Genomic DNA, 21,683 nt, shown 5'->3' with positions numbered 1-21,683 from the left:
AGAAAGAAGTAATTTGCATTAAAAGTCTAAGGCAATAAAGATCATATGGATAGTAATGAGAATGAAATTAATATGGGGTTACAAAAGGATTAGAAATAAAAGTACAACTATACCACTGTAGCCAAGATTGCAGAGCAAATGTGTATTATTTAAGAACCATTATGTGATGATGTAATTAAAGACTCTTGTAATGTGTGGTAACATGCAAAATAACAAGCTAAATTAGTTTACGTGTGCTCTCCGCCTTTCAAAGTTTGATTTTTGTGTGCTAGGTACTCTTTGAATAATACAGCATTCATGCTGTAGTGTTTTCTTGACATTTGGGGCATGTAACAGCAACAGCTAATTTCCAAAAGGCAACTTCATACTTACCATGTACATTTAACAGTTAGACGGCAGATTTTTCAGCTGTCCACATGGCTTCTCTTTCATCAATGAAGTTGACGGGGCTTTATTTAGTCACATATCTTAATGTCACAGTCCTACTGCCATTCCTATTAAGACATTCTAGCAACGTGGTTGAACCATCTCACCGTTCTATATTAAGGAGGGAAAGGGCATGCTTATAAAATACTCTGGAGGCGACAAAATAAATAAATTTTAGAGATCAGCCAGTTGCACATCCCGTACATCTGGAGACGCAGGAGGACAGAGAGGGCAGAAGGGCCAAGGGTGGGTGGCAAACGGCCCTCCTCGCCCGCACCCCGCGCCCTGTGCCCGGCGGCTCAGGTCGCGGCGTGGGTAACTCCCGCAGAACTCCCGGGTGACTCCCGGGGGCAGGCGGCCGGGTGTCTTCGGGGACCGGAGAGCCGCCGAGCACCCGCCGGGCTCCGGGGCCGGTGGCCGCCGCGGGCCGCCGGGGGGCTCCGGTCTCCACCGCACGGAGCCCGGGACGGCGCACCCCGGCCTCGGCCGCTCGCCGCACAAGCTGGAAACTGCCGGCGGGGCCACCCCCGCCACCGAGACAGCCGGGCGAGCTGCGCGGGTCGGCCGCGCTCCGCAGGGAGCCGGAGCTGCGGGGAAGGCGGCGGGGGGCGGGGGAAGGCATCGTGAGCTCGCCTAGGCGATTCGGTGCAGAAAACACGATTTCTCCGGGTGTTGGAACACAACGGCATCTCCTCACCTTCCCCCAAACGCCTCTAAGACCGCGTGAGTCACGGCACCACCCGAGAATTGCACCTCGCAGTCGCGTTACACAAAGTTCGGGGAACTACGGCAGCGCTTCCTACGGGACGGGCGGGGCAGCGGCCGCCCGCCCTGCGCCGGACCTGCCGGGCCGGGAGGCGAGCGCAGCTGAGCGGGCGCCGGCTGCCGCTCCGCTCGCCGGGCGCTACGGCGGGGCACCAGCACCCGTACCGGCCCCCCGCCACCGCGCTGGTGCGGCGGCGGCTCCCCCCGCTCCGGGGATCCCCTCTCGCAGCCCCGTCCGCATCCGCCCGCGTCCCGCCTCTCCGGCCCCGCGCCGGGGGAGCACAGTCGCCCCGAACGGCGCCGAGGGCGGCGGCGGGCGGCAGCGGAGCCGCGCCCCTCCCGCTCCCCCGGCCCCGGGAGGCGCCGGCCACACCCCGCCGCTCCCCGCCGCCCCGCTGCCTCGCCCCGCGGCGCCACCACCTCCCCGGCGCCGCCGCGCCCACCTCCCCGGGTCGGGCAGCCGAGCCACCGCCTGCCCCCCGCCACCGCGGAGCCCTGCTCCGCACCCCCGGGCCCGCGCCGGGCCCTTCCCTCCCGGCCGCCGAGCGCCCCCTTCCCTCCCGGCCGCCGAGCGCCCCCTTCCCCGCCCCTGCGCCAGTGCCAGTGCTGGTGCCGGTGCCGGGCGGGGGGCGGCGGCAGCGAGGGAAGAGGGATGAGGTCATCCTCTTTCCCGGCGTCAGTCAGCTGGGTGGTGGCGGCGGCGGGTGCGGGCGGAGGCGGGCGGTGAGGCGGGGGCGGGATGCGCTGCTCCGGGCAGTGCTGCCCTGCCTGCTCCCGGCTCGGGCAGAGCGCGGCGGCAGCGGCGGCCCCGGCACCGCCGGCCCCCGCGGAGGCGGCGGGGCGGGCGAGCTGAGCGCGGCTCCCCGCAGGCAGGCGGCGCTGCGGCCGCGGCCGCCGCGGAGGAGCCGCCCGCGGGCGCGCAGCCCGGCGCTGAGCGGGGAAAGGGGACGCGGGGAGCGGCGGGTCCGCGGCGGCTGCGGCGGCGGAGGGCGGGAGGCAGGAGGCGGAGGAGGAGGAGCAGGGGGAGGCGCGGGATAAAGGAGCGCTCGCTGCTCCCGCTCGCTCTCCGGCGGGGCTGAGGGAGGCATCATGGCCGCGAAGTCGGACGGGCGGCGGAAGATGAAGAAGGGCGGCGAGGTGGCATTCACGCCGCTGCAGAACTCCGAGCACTCGGGCTCCGTGCAGGCGCTGGCCCCGGGGCTGCCCGCCGGCGCCGGGCCGGGCGCCGGCAGCGACGACGACGAGGCGCCCGGGGGCGGGTGCTGCAGCGGCGGCGGCGGCGGGGACGGCTCGGGCGGCGGCTCCCGCTGCTGCTGCTGCTGCTGCTGCGGCGGCGGCAGAGGAGGAGACGGCGGCGGGGGCGGCGGCGGGGGCTCCCGGGGCTCGGGCGGAGGCTCGTCCTCCTTGTGCCTGCGGCTGGGCAGGGAGCAGCGGCGCTACTCGCTGTGGGACTGCCTCTGGATCCTGGCCGCCCTGGCCGTGTACTTCGCGGACGTGGGCACCGACATCTGGCTGGCGGTCGACTACTACCTGCGGGGCCAGCGCTGGTGGTTCGGGCTCACCCTCTTCTTCGTGCTGCTGGGCTCCCTCTCCGTGCAGGTCTTCAGCTTCCGCTGGTTCGCGCACGACTTCAGCACCGAGGACAGCGCCGCCGCCGCCGCCGGGCACTGCCCCGCCGCCGAGAGCAAGCTGCTGGTGAGCAGCGGCTCGGCGGCCGCGGACATCGACGCCGCTCGCCCCTGCACGCCGCAGCGGCAGGCGTCCACCGCCAGCAAGAGCAACGCCACCAACAGCAGCAGCAACAGCAGCAGCAACGCCGCGGGCAGCGGCCCCGCCGGCCCCCGCGCCGGCACCGGCCGGTCGGCGTCCTGCGCCTTCTGCATCTGGCTCCTGCAGTCGCTCGTCCACATCCTGCAGCTCGGGCAGGTCTGGAGGTGAGCAGCCGGGCGGGGGCGGCGCGGGAGCCGGGGCCGGCTCCTCACGCCGCGGGGGAGGGAGCCCGGCCGCGGGCGGGACTGCGCACGGCGAGCGGCCGCCTGTCCCCCCCGGGGTCCCTCCCCGGGACGGCGCGCCGCGGCCCGCCGGGCCCTGAGGGGCCTCGGGGGCGGCCGGGCCCCGCGGGGCCGCCAGTGGCCCCGGGCGCGGAGTGACCCGCCCCGTCGCGGGCAGCCCCGCCGGGCCCCCGCGCGCCCTGTGCCGCCCCGGCTGGCGCCCACCCACGCGCCGCGAAGTGCCCTAAACTTCCCGGGAAACCGGTGCCGGGGGCCAAGTAGAAAAAGGGAACAGGCGGGAAGAGAGGGGAATGCCCCCACAGCGTGCGCCTCCCGGTCTCCTCGCGTGTGGGCAGGACGGCGCTGCCGCCCGCGGGGAGCTCCGCTGACGGCGGAGAGTTGTCCGTCCGGAAACTCCGTGCACGCCCCGTTGCCGTGTTGTGCTATTGACGTGTTAATAGGCTGCGCGCTGTCTGCGCCTTGCTACGCGTATGCGTCTTCTGCGTATGTGGTGTAGTAAAGGAAGGTCTTCCAAATCAAACTTTTGAGTCGCTGCTCTCGGGAACATCCGCAGGCGACATGGTGTGCCTTGCGGAGAGGACGTGCTGGAGCAGGTTGTGGAAGGCACGTGCTGAAAAGGGAGATGACATCACAGTTTGCAGAAGTAAGGTTTTCCTTTATTTTAAGCAATCCAGGAAAGATTTGTACGGACGCTGAATGCCCTGCAAATTCATTTAGTGCTGCCTGAAAAGTCCAGAGTTCCAAACGCATAGTGTACAAGGAGTTAAAATTCCCACATAAAATTGTGGAAGATAGATGCTGCGTGAAAGAAACTCATGCGGTGGGGCAGTGCACTAAAGCAACAGCTGAAAATCCTTCTGTGGTTTCTCAACTGATGAGTGGAAATGAATTCTTTCATGCCTCTCTTTTGGAAACACTGGGGTTTTTTCCACAACTATTTCATTAGAGAGTTTAATTTGTTGTTAGTCTAAACTTCTGACTCTGGCATTCTAAAACTCTGTTCCACCCTTTTGGACAGGGGCTGTCTTTTGCTCTGTATTAGTGCAGTATCCAGTACAGCTCACTTCTGCTTGTGGCCTTTAAGCATCAAGGAATCCAAGTGCTGCTAGATAATAGATGGAAGAACTTGGGATGTCATAACTGTCTTTCTCTTTCCAGATTTTTTGGTTTGTTATAACAAGGACGTTTTTCTAAACCTGTGAAACTAACTCAAGGTTGCAGGTGTGCTTGATATTAACTATGACACAACTTGAGAGGGAAGCACAGCTTGGGGAAAAAAAAAGAAGTGCTGCTTTGTTCTAGATCTTGAATGCTCGTATGCTCCTGTGTGCTCTACCTCCACAGTTGAACACAAGTTAAGTTCAGGACTTTCTAAACAAAATGTTTTTATGTAATGTTTAGTCCCAGTCCTGCAGAGACAGAGAAGTACAATGGCTCAAACTGTACACAGAAACTCATGTTGATAATAATCCATAGAGAAGACAAACAGTGTGTATCATAGGAGTGACACAGAAGAGAGTTTTATGAAGTCTGGTGTCATGACTCGGTATTGGAAAACACAAAGAGCGGGACTTTGGGTGGAGCAGGGTGCGATCCAATATTGTATAGCACTTCTGTCAGATGAGGTGGCTGGGATTTAGACTCTCCAGCTGCTTGCTTTTTGATGAAGCACAATCTCTTTTAAAATAAGATTTGCTCCTTGCAGGAGCACCTAGTCCTCTATATTTAAAGCTAGCTGAGGCTCTTGATCATGTGTAGCTCTTCTTCATGTTTTATGTGTGGTAGCATGACTACCAGAATATTAAATTGACAAGGCGTGTTAGGACATTATTTATGTTTTATGTTGTTATGCTTTTTTCTCAGTGAAACAGAGCCATAGGATTGGTTGTCTGTCAGTAACTTGGTAATATTTATCTGCAGTTTTCCACAAACATACAAATTACATGGTCAGTTGTATGCAGTCTTGCATATCAGCACTTCATAACTGATTGAAGTCATTTCATTTTAATTCCCTAGGTATAGTCCTCATAAGGGAGAGCCCTTAGAGTCATCTAAAACTAATAATCAGCACCAAAAAGGAGAGGTCACATCAAACACTGAAAAACTCTGTACATAAGCATGGTGTCGGAACTAACACGATCTGTGGATATTTTCTGGAAAATAGTGTCTCTATTCGGACACTTAATAGTCCAAAACTTCTGCTCCGCAGTGTAACATTGGCGCTGGCCTGAGCAAACAACTCCTGAACACTTGGGCTGAAGGATGATCTGAAGTGTTTTCCAGTTGTATGTGTTTGGAGACTAACTCCTTTAATGTAGCTAAACAGACTGTGCCAGCTGTGTTAGCACCACACGTGCACATGTGCTGGGGGCACCGTCCCCACAGTTGACATAACCCATGTTACCCTTTGTTCTGTGCCTCTCTCTGTGTGTTTTCCTCTCAGCTTTCTGTTTTTCCTTCTCTTTTCATTTTGTCCCTGGCTAAAGTTCTCCTGCAGCCACATTTAAGTTTTTTGTTACTTATTGTATTGAATCCCTGACAAGCAAAAATGGCAGTAATATTTGTCATTTCTCTGTCAACAAGGAGCCCTTGGTATAAAGTATAAGAACTGAGGTTTTGCATAAGGGCAAGGATATCAGGGAATGAGGAGAGAGGTTTGCATGTGGCTGGTCCTTGATATATTGAGATTGGTGCTCATTTTGCTTTTGTTTAGTGTTTTTTTGTTCTCTGTCTCCTCTTAAAATGTTGAATTGTTTCATGAGGTCTTCAGTTTCCCATTAATTGTTCCATTGCCAAAGGGGGGAATTGTGTCAACTGCTTATTTAAGGAAGCCATCCTGAGGAATGTGGGGGTACAACCAGCAATCCCAATGTTTTTGGATTGAAAAAGAAAAAGTGTAAAAATGTGGGTTTAGTTATTATTTCTGTAAGGATGATTTTTAACAATTCATTGTCTTACATTAGAGATTAATTTTTCTTTACAAATATATTGAAAGCCAGATCATTGAAAATGATTATGTGTTAATTTTAACTAAAATGGGCTAATGGGAAATGAATGAGGTCTTTAATGTGGCATGGAACAATGCTGGAAATAGGCAATCTAAAATTACTAAACCCATTTTTTCCTGGTGTGTAAAGAGGAGCTCCAGGAGCATCTAAGCTGCCAATCAGTTCTGAAGAAAAAATTAATCTTTTTTTTTTTTTTTTTAAATTGGTATAACAATTTTGGAATAACTTTTTGAAGACTGAATTCTTCCATTTTGAAGAATAAGGATGTAAATATCTTTTTTCAGGGGTTGGGTGTTCCTGATAACACTGTCCCTCAGTGAAAATTCTAGTGAAGTCTCTTGATGAGTTGCTTGCCACAGCTAAGTGCAGCAACTAGGCCTTTGTTGGCAGCTGATTCCATATTAAAATATGATGGCTGATGAGATTCTGCCTTCAGAGATACATACAGGTATGTTTCCATATCTGTACTTCCAGTGTATTCTACTTTTTATCAATATGTGGCCATGGAAGCCACACTATGGAGTCCTGTTCTCCCAAGTACGTGCTGTCTGATACACAGCTTTTTGTACTGGGGAGTACAAGGGGGATATAATACACGGGGTCTTTCTATTCCATTGAAAGGAAAAAAAGGGAAGTGGATGCTTTAATTTTTAGTCTGTAAGGTCTCTGAAGAGGTGTATGGGCCACTAGGATGCAGATAAACTACTGCCCTTTGAGCCTGGCATGAAAGTATGTGACCATTGCCCTTGAGCATCCCTTTGATTCAATAAGCTTCCCAGGTTTACCCCTAGCTTTCAGATTTTGCAGTGGATAGCAAGACTTGGTGACTGGATGTAAGAGATAATAGAATTCACTTGGCATCTGTGGAGCAGGTTCATTTCATAGAATCATAGAATGATAGAATCATTTAGGTTGGAAAAGATCTTTAAGGTCATCAGATTCAACTGTTAGCCTAGCACTGCCAAGACCATCACTAATTCATGTCACTAAGCACCATATCTACATGTCTTTTCAATACCTCCAGGGATGGTGACCTAGCACTTTCCTGGGCAGTCTGTTCCAACACTTGACAACCCTTCCAGTAAAGAAATTTTTCCTACTATCCAATCTAAACCTCCCCTGGTGCAACTTGAGGACATTTCCTTGTGTCCTATCGCTTGTTACCTGGGAGAAGAGACTGACATGAATGACACCCACCTGGCTCCAACTTCCTTCCAGGTAGCTGTAGAGATCAATAACGTCTCCCCTGAGCCTCCTTTTCTTCAGGCCAAACAACCCCACTTCCCTCAGCTGCTTCTTGTAAGATGTCTTCTCCAGACCCTTCACCAGCTTTGCTGTACCTGCCTCAGCACATCAATGTCTTGCAGTGAGGGGCCCAAACCTGAACCTGTCAGCATTCGAGGTGCAGCCTCACCAGTGCCCAGTGCAGGGGGACAGTCACTGCCCTGGTCCTGCTGGCCACACGGTTTCTGACACAAGGCAGGATGCTGTTGGCCTTCCTGGCCACCTGGGCACACTGCTGCTCATGGTCTGTCAACCAACACCTCCAGGTCTTTTTCCACCAGGCAGCTTTCCAGCCACGCTTCCCCAAGCCTGTAGCGCTGTGTGGGTCTAGTGTGACCCAAGTGCAGGACCCAGCAGGGAATCTTGTTGAACCTCAAACAACTGGCCTCAGTGTGCCAATCTAGCCTATCCACATGCTCCTGCAGAGCCTTCTTGCCCTCATGCAGATCAACATTCTGTCCAACTTGGTGTTGTCTACAAACTGAAGGTGCACTCAATCCCCTCATCCAGATTTTTGACAAAGATATCAAACAGAACTGGCCTCAATACTGAGCCTTGGGGAACACCACGTGTGGCCAGCTGCCAGCTGGATGTAACTCCATTCACCACCGCCCCTTGGGCTCAGCCATCCAGCCAGCTTTTCTCCCAGTGAACAGTACACCCAGTCAGGCCATGAGCAGCCAGTGTTTCCAGGAGAAAGCTGTGGGACATGGTGTCAAAGGCTTTATTAAGGTGCAGGTAGACATCACCCACAGCCTTTCCCTCCACAACCAAGTGGGTCACCTTGTCACAGAAGGAGATCAGGTTAGTCAAGCATGACCTGTCTTTCATAAACCCATGCTGGCTGGGCCCCATTGCCTGGTTGTTTTCTATGTGCTGTGTGATGGCACCCTACATGATCTGCTCTATAACCTGCCCTGGCACTGAGGTCAGCCTGATAGCCCTGTGGTTCCCCAGATCCTCAATCTGGCCCTTCTTGTAGATGGGCGTCACATTTGCTAACTTCCAGTGAACTGGAACGTACCCGGTTAGCCAGGACTATTGATAAATGATGGAAAGTGGCTTGGTGAGCTCCTCCACCAGCTCCCTCAGTACACTTGTGCGGATCCCTTGTGTATGCCTAAGTGGTGTAGCTGGACACTGACTGGTCCTTTTGGATTATGGGGGCTTCATTCTGCTCCCTGTCCCTGTCTCCCAGCTCAGGGGGCTGGGTAACCGGAGAACAACTGGTCTTACGATTAAACACTGAGGCAAAGAAGGCATTAAGTATCTCAGCCTTTTCCTCATTCTTTGTCAGTATGTCCCCCTGCATTCAATAATGGATGGAGATTCTCCTTAGCCCTCTTTTGTTGCTAATGTGTTTATCGAAATTTTTTCAATTGTCTCTTATGGCAGTAGCCAGATTAAGTTCTGGCTGGGCTTTGGTGCTTCCAGTTATCTCCCTGTGTAACCTCACAATATCCTTGCACTCCTGAGTTGCCTGACCCTTCTTCCAAAGGTCATAAGTTCCAGCCAAAGCTCTCTGTTCAGCCAAAGTGGTCGTTTTCCTTGCTGGCTCATCTTCCAGCACACAGGGACGGCCTGCTCCTGTGCCTGTAAGGTGTCCTTCTTGAAAAATGCCCAGCCTTCCTGGACTCCTCTGCCCTTCAGGACTGCCTCCCATGGGACTCTGTAAACCAGACTCCTAAACAGGCCAAAGTCTGCCCACCAGAATTTCAAGGTGGAAGTTCCGCTGACCCCCCTCCTTACTTCAAGAATTGAAAACTATAATTTCATGATCACTGTGTCCAAGACGGCCTCCAGCCATCACATCACCCACAAGTCCTTCTCTGTTCACAAACAATGGGTCCAGCATGGTTCCTTGCCTAGTTGGCTTCCTCACCAGTTGTGTCAGGAAGTTAACTTCCAAAATTTCCAGAAACCTTCTAGACTGTTTGCTCTCTGCTGTATTGTGTTTCCAGGAGGCACCTGTTAAGTTGAAGACTCCCACAAAAACAAGGGCTGGCTATTGTGAGACTTCTCCCAGCTGCTTATAGAACATTTTGTCTGCTTCTTCATTGTGATTGGGTGGTCTATAATAGACTCCCACCATGACATCTGCCTTGTTGGCCCTCTCCCTGATTCTTACCTATCTTACTCAACCCCATCATCACCATCATTAAGCTTTAGACAGTCAAAACACTCCCTAACATACAGGGCTACCCCACCACCTCTCCTTCCTTGCCGATCCCTTCTGAAGAGTTTATAGCTATCCATTGCAGCACTCCAGTTGTGCGAGTCCTCCCACCGTGTTTCTGTGATGACACTTAAGTCATAGTTTTCCTGCCATGCAATGGCTTCCAGCTCCTCCTTTTTGTTGCCCATGCTGGGTGCATTGGTGTAGGTGCATTTCAGCTGACCTATTGATCCTTACCACCCTTCTGGGGAGAGAAGCCCTAATTCTTAAGTGGCCATTCTTAAGTGCTTCAGTGTTTTCTAAAACATCAATAACCCTTGCATCTTTGCTGCCACATGGATATCCATCCCCTACATCCACTGAGACACCAGACTGAAGGACCTCACCATGACACTGTCTCTCAAACATTGGTGTGCTGCCCCCTGCTTAACTCTAAGTAAGCCTGGTTTTATCCTTTTCCCTGTTCAAATTTAGTTTAAATCTCTTTCAGTGAGCCCTGCTAACTCTGTGCAAAGATCCTTTTCCCGCTTTGAGACAGGTGTACCCCATCTGTTGTCAGCAGGTCTGGTGGTGTACAAGCTGAACCATGATCAAGAAACCGCAAATTTGGCTGGTGACATCAGGTTCAGAGCAAGGTATTGATCTGCTGGCTCTTCCTCTTCCCTCATCGTTCCCTGCAGCTGGAAGGCTAGAGGAGATCACTGCTTGTGCTCCTGATCCCTTAACCAGTCATCCCAAGACCCTGAAGTCTCTCTTGATTGCCCTCAGGCTTGTTACAACTTCATTGCTGCCTACCTGAAAAATTGATACTGGATAATGGTCTGAGGGCCGCACCAGGACAGGCAGCTTTCTCTTCCCACCTTTAGCCAGGCCGCCAGGGAGGCAGCAGACTTCCCTGGGTGGGTCCGCTCTGCACACCGGGCCGTCTCTTCCCTTCAGAGGGGAGTCTCCTCTGACAGTAACGCGTCTGTTTTTCTGTGTGGAAGCTGTTCTGACACGGGGCGTAGGCCGACAGCCTCAGCAACACCTCCCCACTCGATGAACCCCCGTCTTCGTTACTGCTGGGTTCTACTTGCAGAGCCTTGACGCGCCATGCGTGGGCACCTGGGCCGCTGGGCCGGGCACAGAGGAGACATCGCGCTGCACCGGGCAGGGACCCGTTGCCATTCGCGCTCTCCCTTCAGTCAGTCACTGTGTCGGGCCACACGGAGAGAGGACAGGGAACCCTCTGGATCACATGCCCTGGCTGCCCGTCAGGCCTGTCTGAGAGAGGGCAGGGGGTGATCCCAGCGGTGGGTCTCTCTCTCGTGCTCCCTGATCTCCTCGTGCTCCCCACCCCCCGCGGGGCTCTGTCACTAAGTGGGGGCTCCTCTCCCCGGGCGCACTCCCACAGCTGTGCCCGCTGCTGCGGCTGGTGCTGGTGTAAGAGCAGAGCCCGTCCGGCAGCCCGGCTCCCGGCTGGCAGCGTGTTCCCACCAGGGCTCTGCCTGGGCAGCTGCCTCAGCCGTGGGGGGTGCAGAGCTGAGAGAGGCCATGGCTTCCTGCCGGGTGGGTACCACCACTCCCTGGCTGAGCTGGCAGGGCTTCAGCAAACTGCCATGCAAAAGTGTTTTCCTTGGAAACTTTTTTTCTGGATGATATTCCTTTGGGATGGCAGGATTGGAGACCAATGCTACTGAAACTCAGGACCCATTGGTCCTGAGAGCCAGCCCTGAGAGAGGATGGGTTGTAGAAACTGGGCAGGCAAGAGCAGGAGACAGGAGGACTTGATGGTCCCCATCTTGTGCCATCTGGAAAGCAAGTAGCAGCTGCTTGAGACAACTGTTGTACCTTGTAGAGGAATGGGGTGAGCAGGCTGCCTTGGTGTGCATGGTGCTTGGAGATTCCCGTGGTGGCTGTCATTTTGTCTGAAAGGCTGCAGTCAAAGTGCCTGAAAGGGAACTGTCAAGTTTCTGTAGCCAGTAAAGCCAGAGGAAAGGTGAATTACTGGAAAGAAGAGGACTGGAAATTTCCCTGTAAAATTATTTCTGGGTAGCTGAGATGATACTGAGATGATTAAGTATATCCCATTACCAAGTGAGGAGTTTTGGCTGAGATTGGTAGCTGTGTGTCTACATAAAGAAGGAGACACCAGGTTAATTGCTGGCCCTTCCAGGTGGCACTTGTCCAGGGCAGATATCTATTCCAAAGTGGATCTGGTTCCATAAAAAGCTATGCAATGATTTAGCTATATCTGTTTATATGTAATACTAAGAAATTATTATCTTCCTTCTGTGTCCTGGTTCTTACTTGGGGAAAAAAAAAAAATAAAAAAATTGGAGGAGGGCTATAGAAGTGATGCTGGATTCTGGAAGTAGCGTGAGTTGCAGTCACCCTGGTGCCCTGTGGAAATATTTTTCACGGGGCTCAATCATCCACCAGAGAAATTTCATTGCTCATGCTCATAAACTTTGCCTCTGCAATCAGCTAATGCTCTTAACAATTTCCAGAAAAAGAAGGGAAATGGTGTCTGCACTGTGTATGAGAAGTCCTTACAACTTCCTCAGCTGCTCACTATTAAGTATGACTGGGCCCCTAAGCTGGAACTGTGAGCAAGGTAGTGAGTGAGGTAGATCAAAGTAAGAAAAAATCAGCTCAACTCCATCCTGAAAAAAGGTTCATTTATTTTCGCACTTTTGCTCTACATAGTAGTTTTGACACTTTTGTTCAGTAGTGATGTAGGAGTTCAGTGTAGTTAGGTGGTCAATAATTCCAGCTGCCATTGGACTTCACACTGAGATGTGATAATATCTCAATCTGACACCAGTTTTTCTCACTGTTTTGAAATCTGTCAGATAATTTGTCACATTAAGTCCAAATTTATGAATCATAGCCATTTCCTAGACAAGATTATTGCATATCCTCCCCATCTGTCTCTTAGTGTAGCAAAATGCTACCACCCAGCAATACCGTATTTCTTTCATTGAGTTACCGCAGTGCTTGAGTTGAAGTCCTACTGGCTAACTATTTTGCTTGCTGTGTCTTTAGGACATGGGAAAGGTGATGGGCTGTCAGAAATGGGAATTGAAGTTTTTTTTTTTTTCCTCTCTGAAAGCAGGATTAGAAGGGGCAGCCCACCCTGTAGACAGCCTGACTACATTTAAACTTTTGCTAATACATTCAGTAGAATAAATATTCAATTTTTTTTCTTTTTTTTTTTTTTTGTGAAGACATGATATGCAGATGAAGGCTGTGCCTTTCAGAATTTTTTTTTGAAATACAAAAGTGAAGCTTTACCATGTCCTTAAAAATCTGTTACAAGTCTGCATACAAATCAAATTTGGTATTCAGTTTATTCTAATAACCTAAGCTACATGTAAAAGATGCTGATGTACTTTAGAAGAAAGATACTGTACTTTAATAATTAACAAGGGTTCTCTCTATAGGGAATATTTATCAGTTATGTAAGTTTTCAGATTTTTCAAAGGACTGTGTAAGCACTAAAATTTCTGATTGCTCAATTGGCTTAGTAGGAGAAGTAATATTTCATACACAGAATGCTTTCTAGAAACTTACATATGGGAAAAATTTGTATCTGGCTTTTTCCAAACTATGTGGAAAATCTATATGATTTTAAGGGTTTGTGTTTCAGAGCATTTTGTGTCAGCACGTATAGATATTATTCTAGAGTTCTCTGATGCCATGCAGGAATATACATACCATGAATTCAAATAAATGTTTCACATTATAATTTGTTTCTAAATGTTGAAAACATTCAGAAAGTTCTTGCAACGATATGAGGTTTATTGACTAAAATTTCTGTGTTACTTGCATCAGGGAAAGTATTTAGTGCTGAAAGGTCAGTCTGCACGTCCACATCTCCTGTGGGAAAGCAAGAAAGTATAACATCACATCATGATCTTCATCTATAGCTTCAGTTATCCTGCTCCATATCTTTAGGTTATTTCCATCACAGTTTACTTTGTTCAGAAGAGTACGCTCCTTGTACTAAGGAGTCCTTGCATTAAGGACTAAGCTGGCTTAGTCCTTAATATTTGTCCATAAGGACTGACTTGGCTACAAAGACGCAAAAGTTATCATAAAATTAAAATTAAATCAGTTCCTTTGTCACTTCTCACAGTGTTAGCTTATTCTTCCATCTCTCTGTTCTAATTAAGTGGCTTTCAATATACAGCAGATTAATCACAACAGTGACTTATAGTTTCAGTAAACAGGTTGTTTGGGAGGAATTCATCAGGCACAGACAAAATCAATAGCTCTTTTGCTTGTATTTCAAGGTACAGTAGAAATTTGTGGTTGCTGAAGTATATTTACAAAGTAGTGCTATTTTTGTCCATTTTAGCACAGTCATCAATTGTATACATTCTTATCAAGTAGGCATACAGGAGTAGAAGTGGCAAACTTTATAAAAAGTACTGGTTTGATTTGCCTGATTTTTAAAATGAAAGGCAGCTGATGTAAAAGAGAACATGAGGAACAACTGAGGGAGCATATAAAGGGAACAGGTTCTGAAAAGACACAGGAATACCAGTTAATCATCATACACTATGTACCTAACTCCAGCTTTATTTCCCTTCAGCCACTGACCAAAGAAAGATTACTTGAATAATTTTCTAAGTGACTGCTTGAGAGACTGGAGGAAGATTCAGGAAAAAAGAAGAGTTGTATGTCTGGAAAAACTTACAGCAAAAATAGATACAGAGAGAAAACATTAGATAAACTCTGATTGCAGTGAGTCATCTCAGCAATGATAAATACGAATGTGAGGTATCAGTTGGACATCAGTTTACAGGGAGAAGAGTACTCTTAAGTATCTTTTCATAAATTTTAGAATTAAAAAATAATAGGTCTTGGGTGTATTTTTTTTCACGAGATTTTACCTGAATTTTCTGACAACTGTGACCTGAATTATTGCTTCCCTGTGGGCTCTGATTGCTGAAGTGGTTTCTTGTCACTCTCCCTCTCATTCTGTTTCTCTCCCTGAATAGCTGAAATGAGTAATAATGTATTTTCCCCCCCAAGATAAAATAATTGCTATTCTATGTTATTATTTTTATTACTTTTCCTTTGACAACATGCTTGTGCTGTTCACTACGTTCATCGTATACGATTTGTATGGCACGCCATAGAAATCTTTTTGATTGGCAGGGATAATCAGAGGGAGTGGTTAACGCTATCAGTTACAAATGATTTGATATCATGAGTTGGAGCAAATGGAGTGAGACTATTTTGTGGGGTGCTTTCAAAGGAAGTTTGGCAGCCAATGATGTGACAACAAAAGTAACTTGTTCTTCTAAAACTGGAAGGTGTGACATAGACAAGGCTAATGTACCAAGGACTGGTACCAGTTGCTTTAGAGAAAGATGCAGATGTTTTATGGTGAATAAAAAGTAAATTAACCTACAGATGGAAGGGCAGTTTCCCTTATCTCTATCAGCTGCTGTATATCAGATTGATTTCTGCCCTCAAGAATGAAGGTTAGCAGTGCCACAGTTTCCAACATTACTCACTTTAATGGATGTTTTCCTGTAAACATCTGATCTATTATAGGATCCTGACAACTCCTCTGAGTGTTGTTTTTCCACGTGGGATGCATAGGATCAGTAGACGGTTTCCAGCAAGTCCAAGGAAAGTACCTTTTAATATCAAGCACTAGACTTCAGCTCTCTATAGAGGGATCTATACATGCATAGAAAAAAAAAATGCCACTGTGCTACTTTCATGGTTTAATAATGGCTAGTGTGGAACGGTAAGCTTGGTTATTAAAAATGTGTGGCTTTTTTATCTTAAGATATCCTAAGAGTATGGATGGAGTTGTGTATCGTTATTTTTCTTCAACCTTAATCTTTATATGCTCACTTTATCTAGAAATCTTTCTAAGAGCCAGATCTAAAATAGGACTTAGCTCTGCAAAGGAGAATTGAGATGTTCTTCAGGCATACAGACCTGAAAATATAATCTAGAAACTTGGGCTCAACAGCCTTGTTAGGAAGTTTCTAGAGCAACTTAAACATAAGGGACCATAATTTTCAACCTGAAAGTGTCCTAGAGGCTTTTATTTCTGTGTTTTAGACATTTCCAGAACCTCTCCAGCACACACAGACTGAGTCCCTATTTCTCATTTAAATCCATTGCAAACCAGGGGCTAGGCTGGAGTGGCATCAAAACCCCTTAGTGGATCCAGTTGGCAAGCATTGTTTAAACCTCCTTTATGAGCAATGATGAGCTTAGAACCCCAACAAGTATTACTGACCCTGATTGTTTTATAGAACTGGAGAAATATCCCTTGTGATTAGAGTATTTGCTCAGGTTTTAGGAAATCCGAGTCCACTGCCCTGTGCTGTGAGGACACCTGAGCTGTGAGGGCTCACATCCTGTCTCCTTGAGTGCTTTGTGCACGGAGGCTTAGGCAAGACTGGATGGGGACATTTACTGTCCTTCCTGCTGGAGCTGTGTTATCATGCTGACAGAAGTGTCATGTTTGTGAAGCCAGAGGGGAAGACTTAATACTTAAGGCGTTCAAACGGGACCAAATACAGATTTCCCTGTCTTTCTTTTTTTACTGCTTAATTAATTTTTGTGTCCTGCCTTTTAACCTATTATCCTAAAAGTACACCACCAGTATTTCTGTTTACAAGTATTCATCCTTCTTGTATAATATAACCACAAACAAGACCACCTTACAGATCTATGTGGAAATGCCTGCTTAGTTTATGGGAGCAGCTCTAGATCATCTGAATTAGCTGAAGGATTTTTTCATCAACCTTTCCCTGTCATATGTAGTCAACTTTAGAAAAAGAGAAAGAGGAGAGGTGTTTTTGATATGTCACTCAGTAGTTGATTCACCCTTTTCTGCTGTCTCTCACAAAAGTGAATTAAATAAAAATCCTAAAAATGCTTGAGTTCCCAGTTCTTGCTCTGAGTTGATTTCCTGATAACATTTCTGTAGGTGATTTTTATCAACGTAAGCAGCAGAGTTTTGTGGCTGAAATAAAACCCTAGCTACGTGTCCCAACTTCTTGTCTCCCAGCTCACCACAAGCTCCACAGCAAGTGGAGCCCAAGTTTTCAGTATGCATAATTTTGGTTGCCTTTTTTACATTCCTGAGTTTCAGAAATTAAGTACTACATCTCTCTTACTTTTATTGGAGTGGAGTTTATTACCATTTCTTTTTTCTTAAAAGGGGAAGAAGATTTTAAATGGCTCAATTTGGGCAGTCAAAAGCAGTGCATACTTCTGAAGATGTTTTCATTTAGTTATTTAGTATTTATTTACAGTCAAGTTATATTGATATTATGAATCTTAATTTTTGTAACATACTTTGAGATACTCAGATGGAAAATGATCTAGGTGGAAACAAGTCAAAACAAATTAACATGTCAATGTGCCTATCAAAACATGTTTTAAGTTAAAGACGTTGGAAACATGAACATCTCTCCATAATGGACCTCATAGGTATATTAAAGCAAGATTTTAGTATTTTAAGGATTTCTTTCCTCAACGGTTTGTGCTTATTATGCCCATAGTATGCTATACAGCTTGAAAATTTCTGTCCTTCACCCTATTTCCATCCCCTACCCACTTTTTCTGCTTTTAGTTAGCTTATCACCCCCTCTCTTGGGCTGTTTTCCTTGTTTGTCAGTTTGCTTTATAAATTGCTATGGGGAAAAAAAATGGCCTGGGTAACAAGGGTTAGGAATTTTTTTAAAAATAGCAGAGGTGCTAGAATCACTTCAGCCCAAACCTTCCAAGCACTGGACATTTCAGCTTCAAAAGCAATGACATGTATAGGTGACAGGAGACAAATAAGCTGAGTGTAGAACATTTCCAGTAGTAATGGTGGAAACTACATTCAACACAGAATTATTGGAAAAAGCACAAATGTAAACAGAGTTCACAGTATATTAAACAAAGATGTTATGTAAGTAAAAACCGGGCAATTCAAGAAGATTTACCCAAGTGAAGCCAAATAAAGCACAAAGGATAATTAATATGGCTGAGACAACTCAATAATAACAGCTTTGAACTTCTGCAATAGTGCATTAATACATGTGTCAAAAGGAAGGGTTGCATTTTCAGTCAACAACCATTTGTTTGGAATTTTTACCACACAGGTTAATTAAGAACTCGTGATAACAGAGTATGAAAATTACCTTACTGAACTGAGGGCTACCATTTGATCCTTTAGTATGCCATTCATTATTTTTCCTGTACCTAAAAAATACAGTTTTGGGGATGTATGTTTTTCTCTAACCTGTCTTCATTCTGTTAGTGTCATTTCTGTGGCAGAGCTACTCCATTAATGATCCAATTGAGGTAGAAAATTAATTAATTGTTGGGTGTGTTCTCTGCATGGCTGGGTAAAATTGAGGGCTCCAGAGAAAACTAGTAAAGGGTAGCAAACAAGCTACTCCACCAGCAGTCACTAAGTTTGCATCTGAAGAGACAGACTCAGCCCCTTGTAGAGCTTACTGGTGGGTCTGAATAAGCAGAGCATAAAAGCCCAGGAGCTGAGAAGGCTGTGGCTGAAATGGATCTGTTCCCTTGTCAGGTTCAATCTGTTACTCAGATGCTGTCAGGTAGATTGAGAACTTGAGAATTTGGGCTTGTTTTGTGGGAGGGTTACACTCACCAGTGTGAAAGTATAACCTCTTTAGAGGGAGAATGCTGGTCTCGTAACCAGCCTGTGATTTGGACCATGGGAGGTTCCTCGTGTGGGACTTGCCTGTCTCCCTTACTCTTCCAGTGAGAGGTATTAACAGATTCCAGCCTCACCTGTGCTGGTAAGGTGTTTGGAAGAAGGATTTCTTTCCATTCCTTTGAATGCTTCCTAGAACAGCAGGAGACTGATACATGCAGGTTTTGGGAAACTTCTGTAATGCAAGTAATGAGGAGTTACTACTACTTGCAGTTTAAGGGTGTGTTCAAAATAGAGTGGTTTTGAGCAGGTGCCTTTCCTAACTAATGTCAAAGTCAATTCCAGACCTGAACTCAACCCTTTTCCTGGAGTCCAGCTATTCTTACGCTGCCTATCTCTTTATTATACAGTGTGTGGATTTGCGCAAGGGACTCAACTACTTCTGTGATAAAAGCCAGAACTCTCCTACAAGGCTAACATCTTTTAACAGGACAGGTACTAGACGTGGTATACCCTACTGCTGCAGAATTAATATTAATAAGTCATTATCAATGTTATTTGTAGTTTTACAAATGAGAGTTTTCTGTAACAAAAAAGAAATGATACATCCATGCCTCTCTATTTATTAAATATCAGGTACTCTGATTGGATTTAAGTGCAGAAAATATTGGATGGGAAGAGCATTTTGAAAACCATTGACTGTCAGCTGAATTAAGTATATTTAAGTAATGACATACAATGTTCCTAATGAATACTCTAAGTAAGAAATAGAAGTGTATTACAAGAAGAAGTATAATATTTCATTTTTTTAATATAATACTGTCTTACAGAATTTTATATTTCCATAAAATGATTCATTGAGCTTTGAAACAATTGGCATTTAAATTATCAACTTGTATTAACACAGAATGTTTTCAATACCTCAGCAAAACTTGTATCCTTAATTCTTAATTTTATACCAGCACCTAAGGAAGAAAGATGGCCAGTAGCTTCATTTGACACCTAGCACTAATACAGGAGTCCAACTTAAAAGCACAGTGTTCATAGCCATCATCATAAAAAACCGTAAAAGTATTCTTTTGAAGTTCACTTGTGAATTCAGTGTTAATGACTTGTACTGATTTTTTGTGCCTGAGCTTTATTAGTGCAAATAGTATGGAAGGTGTATTTTAAGCCTGAGTGCCAGAACATTAATCAAAACCTTAATTACATATTCAGTAGTAAGACTCACAATTCATATGGGTCTTACTTAATTTCATTACTCATCCAATCAAGGATCAGAAGCAATGACATAGGATTTAAATAGCAAATTGTTTTGGATATTTCTAATTAGTAGACACAAAGGATTGGTTATTAAAGAAATTAACTTCAGCACCTTGAAAACTGAAGAATAACCTTGAAATGAGAATAAACTTAACATTCAAATCTGTTCACAGAAAATTTACAGGAAGATTTGATCCATGTCTAGTGTTTATAAACTATTTGCAAATGAATAAACAATAGACATCTGATAGAAATATGCCTTCTAATGGCATGCCATAAATCAATCTATGGCAAATTCTTCATGAATAGCAACATTAATAGTTGTAGGGAAGGAGAAAGGAAGACAGAAGGATTATTTACATTCATTTCAAGTTATTGTTTTGGGTTCAAATATTGCAACTTTCACTCAAGGGGGCACTTTATTGTGAGAATGCCTCTTTGACCAAATAAATTCTAATCTGGTCACAATGCAGAATGTGTCACACTGGTTTTATCTTATTATGTGGGAGTCTGCCACTGCTTCATCTGTGTTTTCACTTACCCATCCTCAAAAACCTGTGAAGACTCCTGTTGAGGGGGCAAAGATTTGAAAAATGTGTCGGAGAACTTGAAGGACCAGTAAAAGATTTGGGTCCCTCTCCCTGTTCCTGCTCTCACCCTGTGTTCAGTTAAGTGTTCTTCATCTCCACTACAACCCAAAGCTCTTTGATTCTGTGGTGTACCACTCTTGATGCCAGAAGACGGTTGCTCTATGGCTCCCTAGAAGCTGCATTTCTATGAGTGGTACTGAATTCTGGAGGCAAGGAAACAGAAAGCCATGGGAATAGTCTGGGAATCCTATTGATTGCCATCACTGAATGTGGATGTAGCTGTGATTTGTTGCAAGCAATTTCCTGACACAGGCTGCCCCACATCTTACTATTTCTTAAGTGAACATAATTTTAGCCTATAGGCTTCACAAAGAGAAGAAATGCATGAAGGAGTCAGGTAAAATCTGGGAGCCATCAGTCATGGAAGTATTTTTTTAAATGTCCTTTTTCTCTTGGCAACTATTTTTATCATATTCAAGCATTAGCTCTGAGAAAGAAATAATGTTCACTTCAAAAGCCACTTCCTCCTCAATAAATAATTCAGAGCCATAGATTGTTCAGGAGGAAATATCAACACACTAGTAGTAATTTAATATACTGAGCAATCACACTCACTTTAGCCTACATATGATTTAAATAGAATATGACAGTTTAGGGTCTCCATTTGCCCCATGGCATGTTGGGATCAAACTTGGCAAGTGATTACAGTGTTCTCATATCTTCTGAAGAAGTGAATGGAAGTTGCATAATTCAGAGAGGATTTCTTAATTACATGCTAAATCAGAGTTTGCCTGCTTGTGTTCTGAATCCAAATTGTTGCTTTAGAGCATGTGAATATTTTCTCTGTCCTTTGTTAACTAGCATCTCACAATCATGTCTTTTTTTTTTTTAACTTGTTGAACTATTCTTTTGAAGCACAGTTTCAGTATATTAGTTACCTATGCTTTATCCTGTAGGTGAAAGGCTGTGCCTACCCCTCTTGAGCTGTCTGACCCATGGGATCAATCTGCAGAGGACAACCTGCTTTCTGGAAGTTGGGTTTTTTTTCCCCTTCCTTCCTTTGCCACTGGTGGGCCAACACCCTACACTACAGAGTTAACTACTGGTTGTGCTGGGAAGGTTTGTGTTTCTTTCTGAATAGTTATGGTTAAAAACAGACAAATTCCTTCTCTAATGCTTTTGCTCTAGTGGTAGGAAAACATAGAGCTGGGAGTACATCTATGGCATAGGTATCATGTCCTACTAGAAAAAGGCTACAGACCTGTCATACCTGAACTCAGGTTAGGACTTCTTTCACTACATCACTTTTTATAGAGTGGCTCAGTTGTATTCAGTCTGGTCCGTACTTGCTGCATCGCGACTTTTGGTGTAAACTTTCTTCTGTTTCGGCTCTACACAAGCAACATTAGTCTAAACATTGAATGAGTATAAGCACTCTCATGAAGGATTATGGCTATAATCAATTAAACTATAGCAATTAATCTCTGGTTTGCATCCATGGAAGTGGGTTTGCATTGAAGC

The 21,683-nt window shown here is 46.4% G+C and overlaps 1 protein-coding gene across 1 annotated transcript in view; it reads left to right on the top strand.

The window, feature by feature from the left end:
- Positions 1–2,181: 2,181 nt before the first annotated feature.
- XKR4 (XK related 4) overlaps positions 2,182–21,683 on the top strand; it is a 231,642-nt gene continuing 212,140 nt past the window's right edge. The window contains 1 exon segment of the mRNA XM_037380682.1: positions 2,182–3,125. Within this exon segment, the coding sequence (XP_037236579.1) occupies positions 2,281–3,125 (845 nt within the window). The 5' untranslated portion in view covers positions 2,182–2,280.

Source organism: Falco rusticolus, chromosome 3 (genome assembly GCF_015220075.1).
Source record: "Falco rusticolus isolate bFalRus1 chromosome 3, bFalRus1.pri, whole genome shotgun sequence".
In the NCBI taxonomy this organism is placed as follows: Eukaryota; Metazoa; Chordata; class Aves; order Falconiformes; family Falconidae; genus Falco; species Falco rusticolus.
The sequence above is the reverse complement of the archived record's forward strand: the minus strand, read 5'-3'. Positions and strand labels throughout refer to the sequence as shown.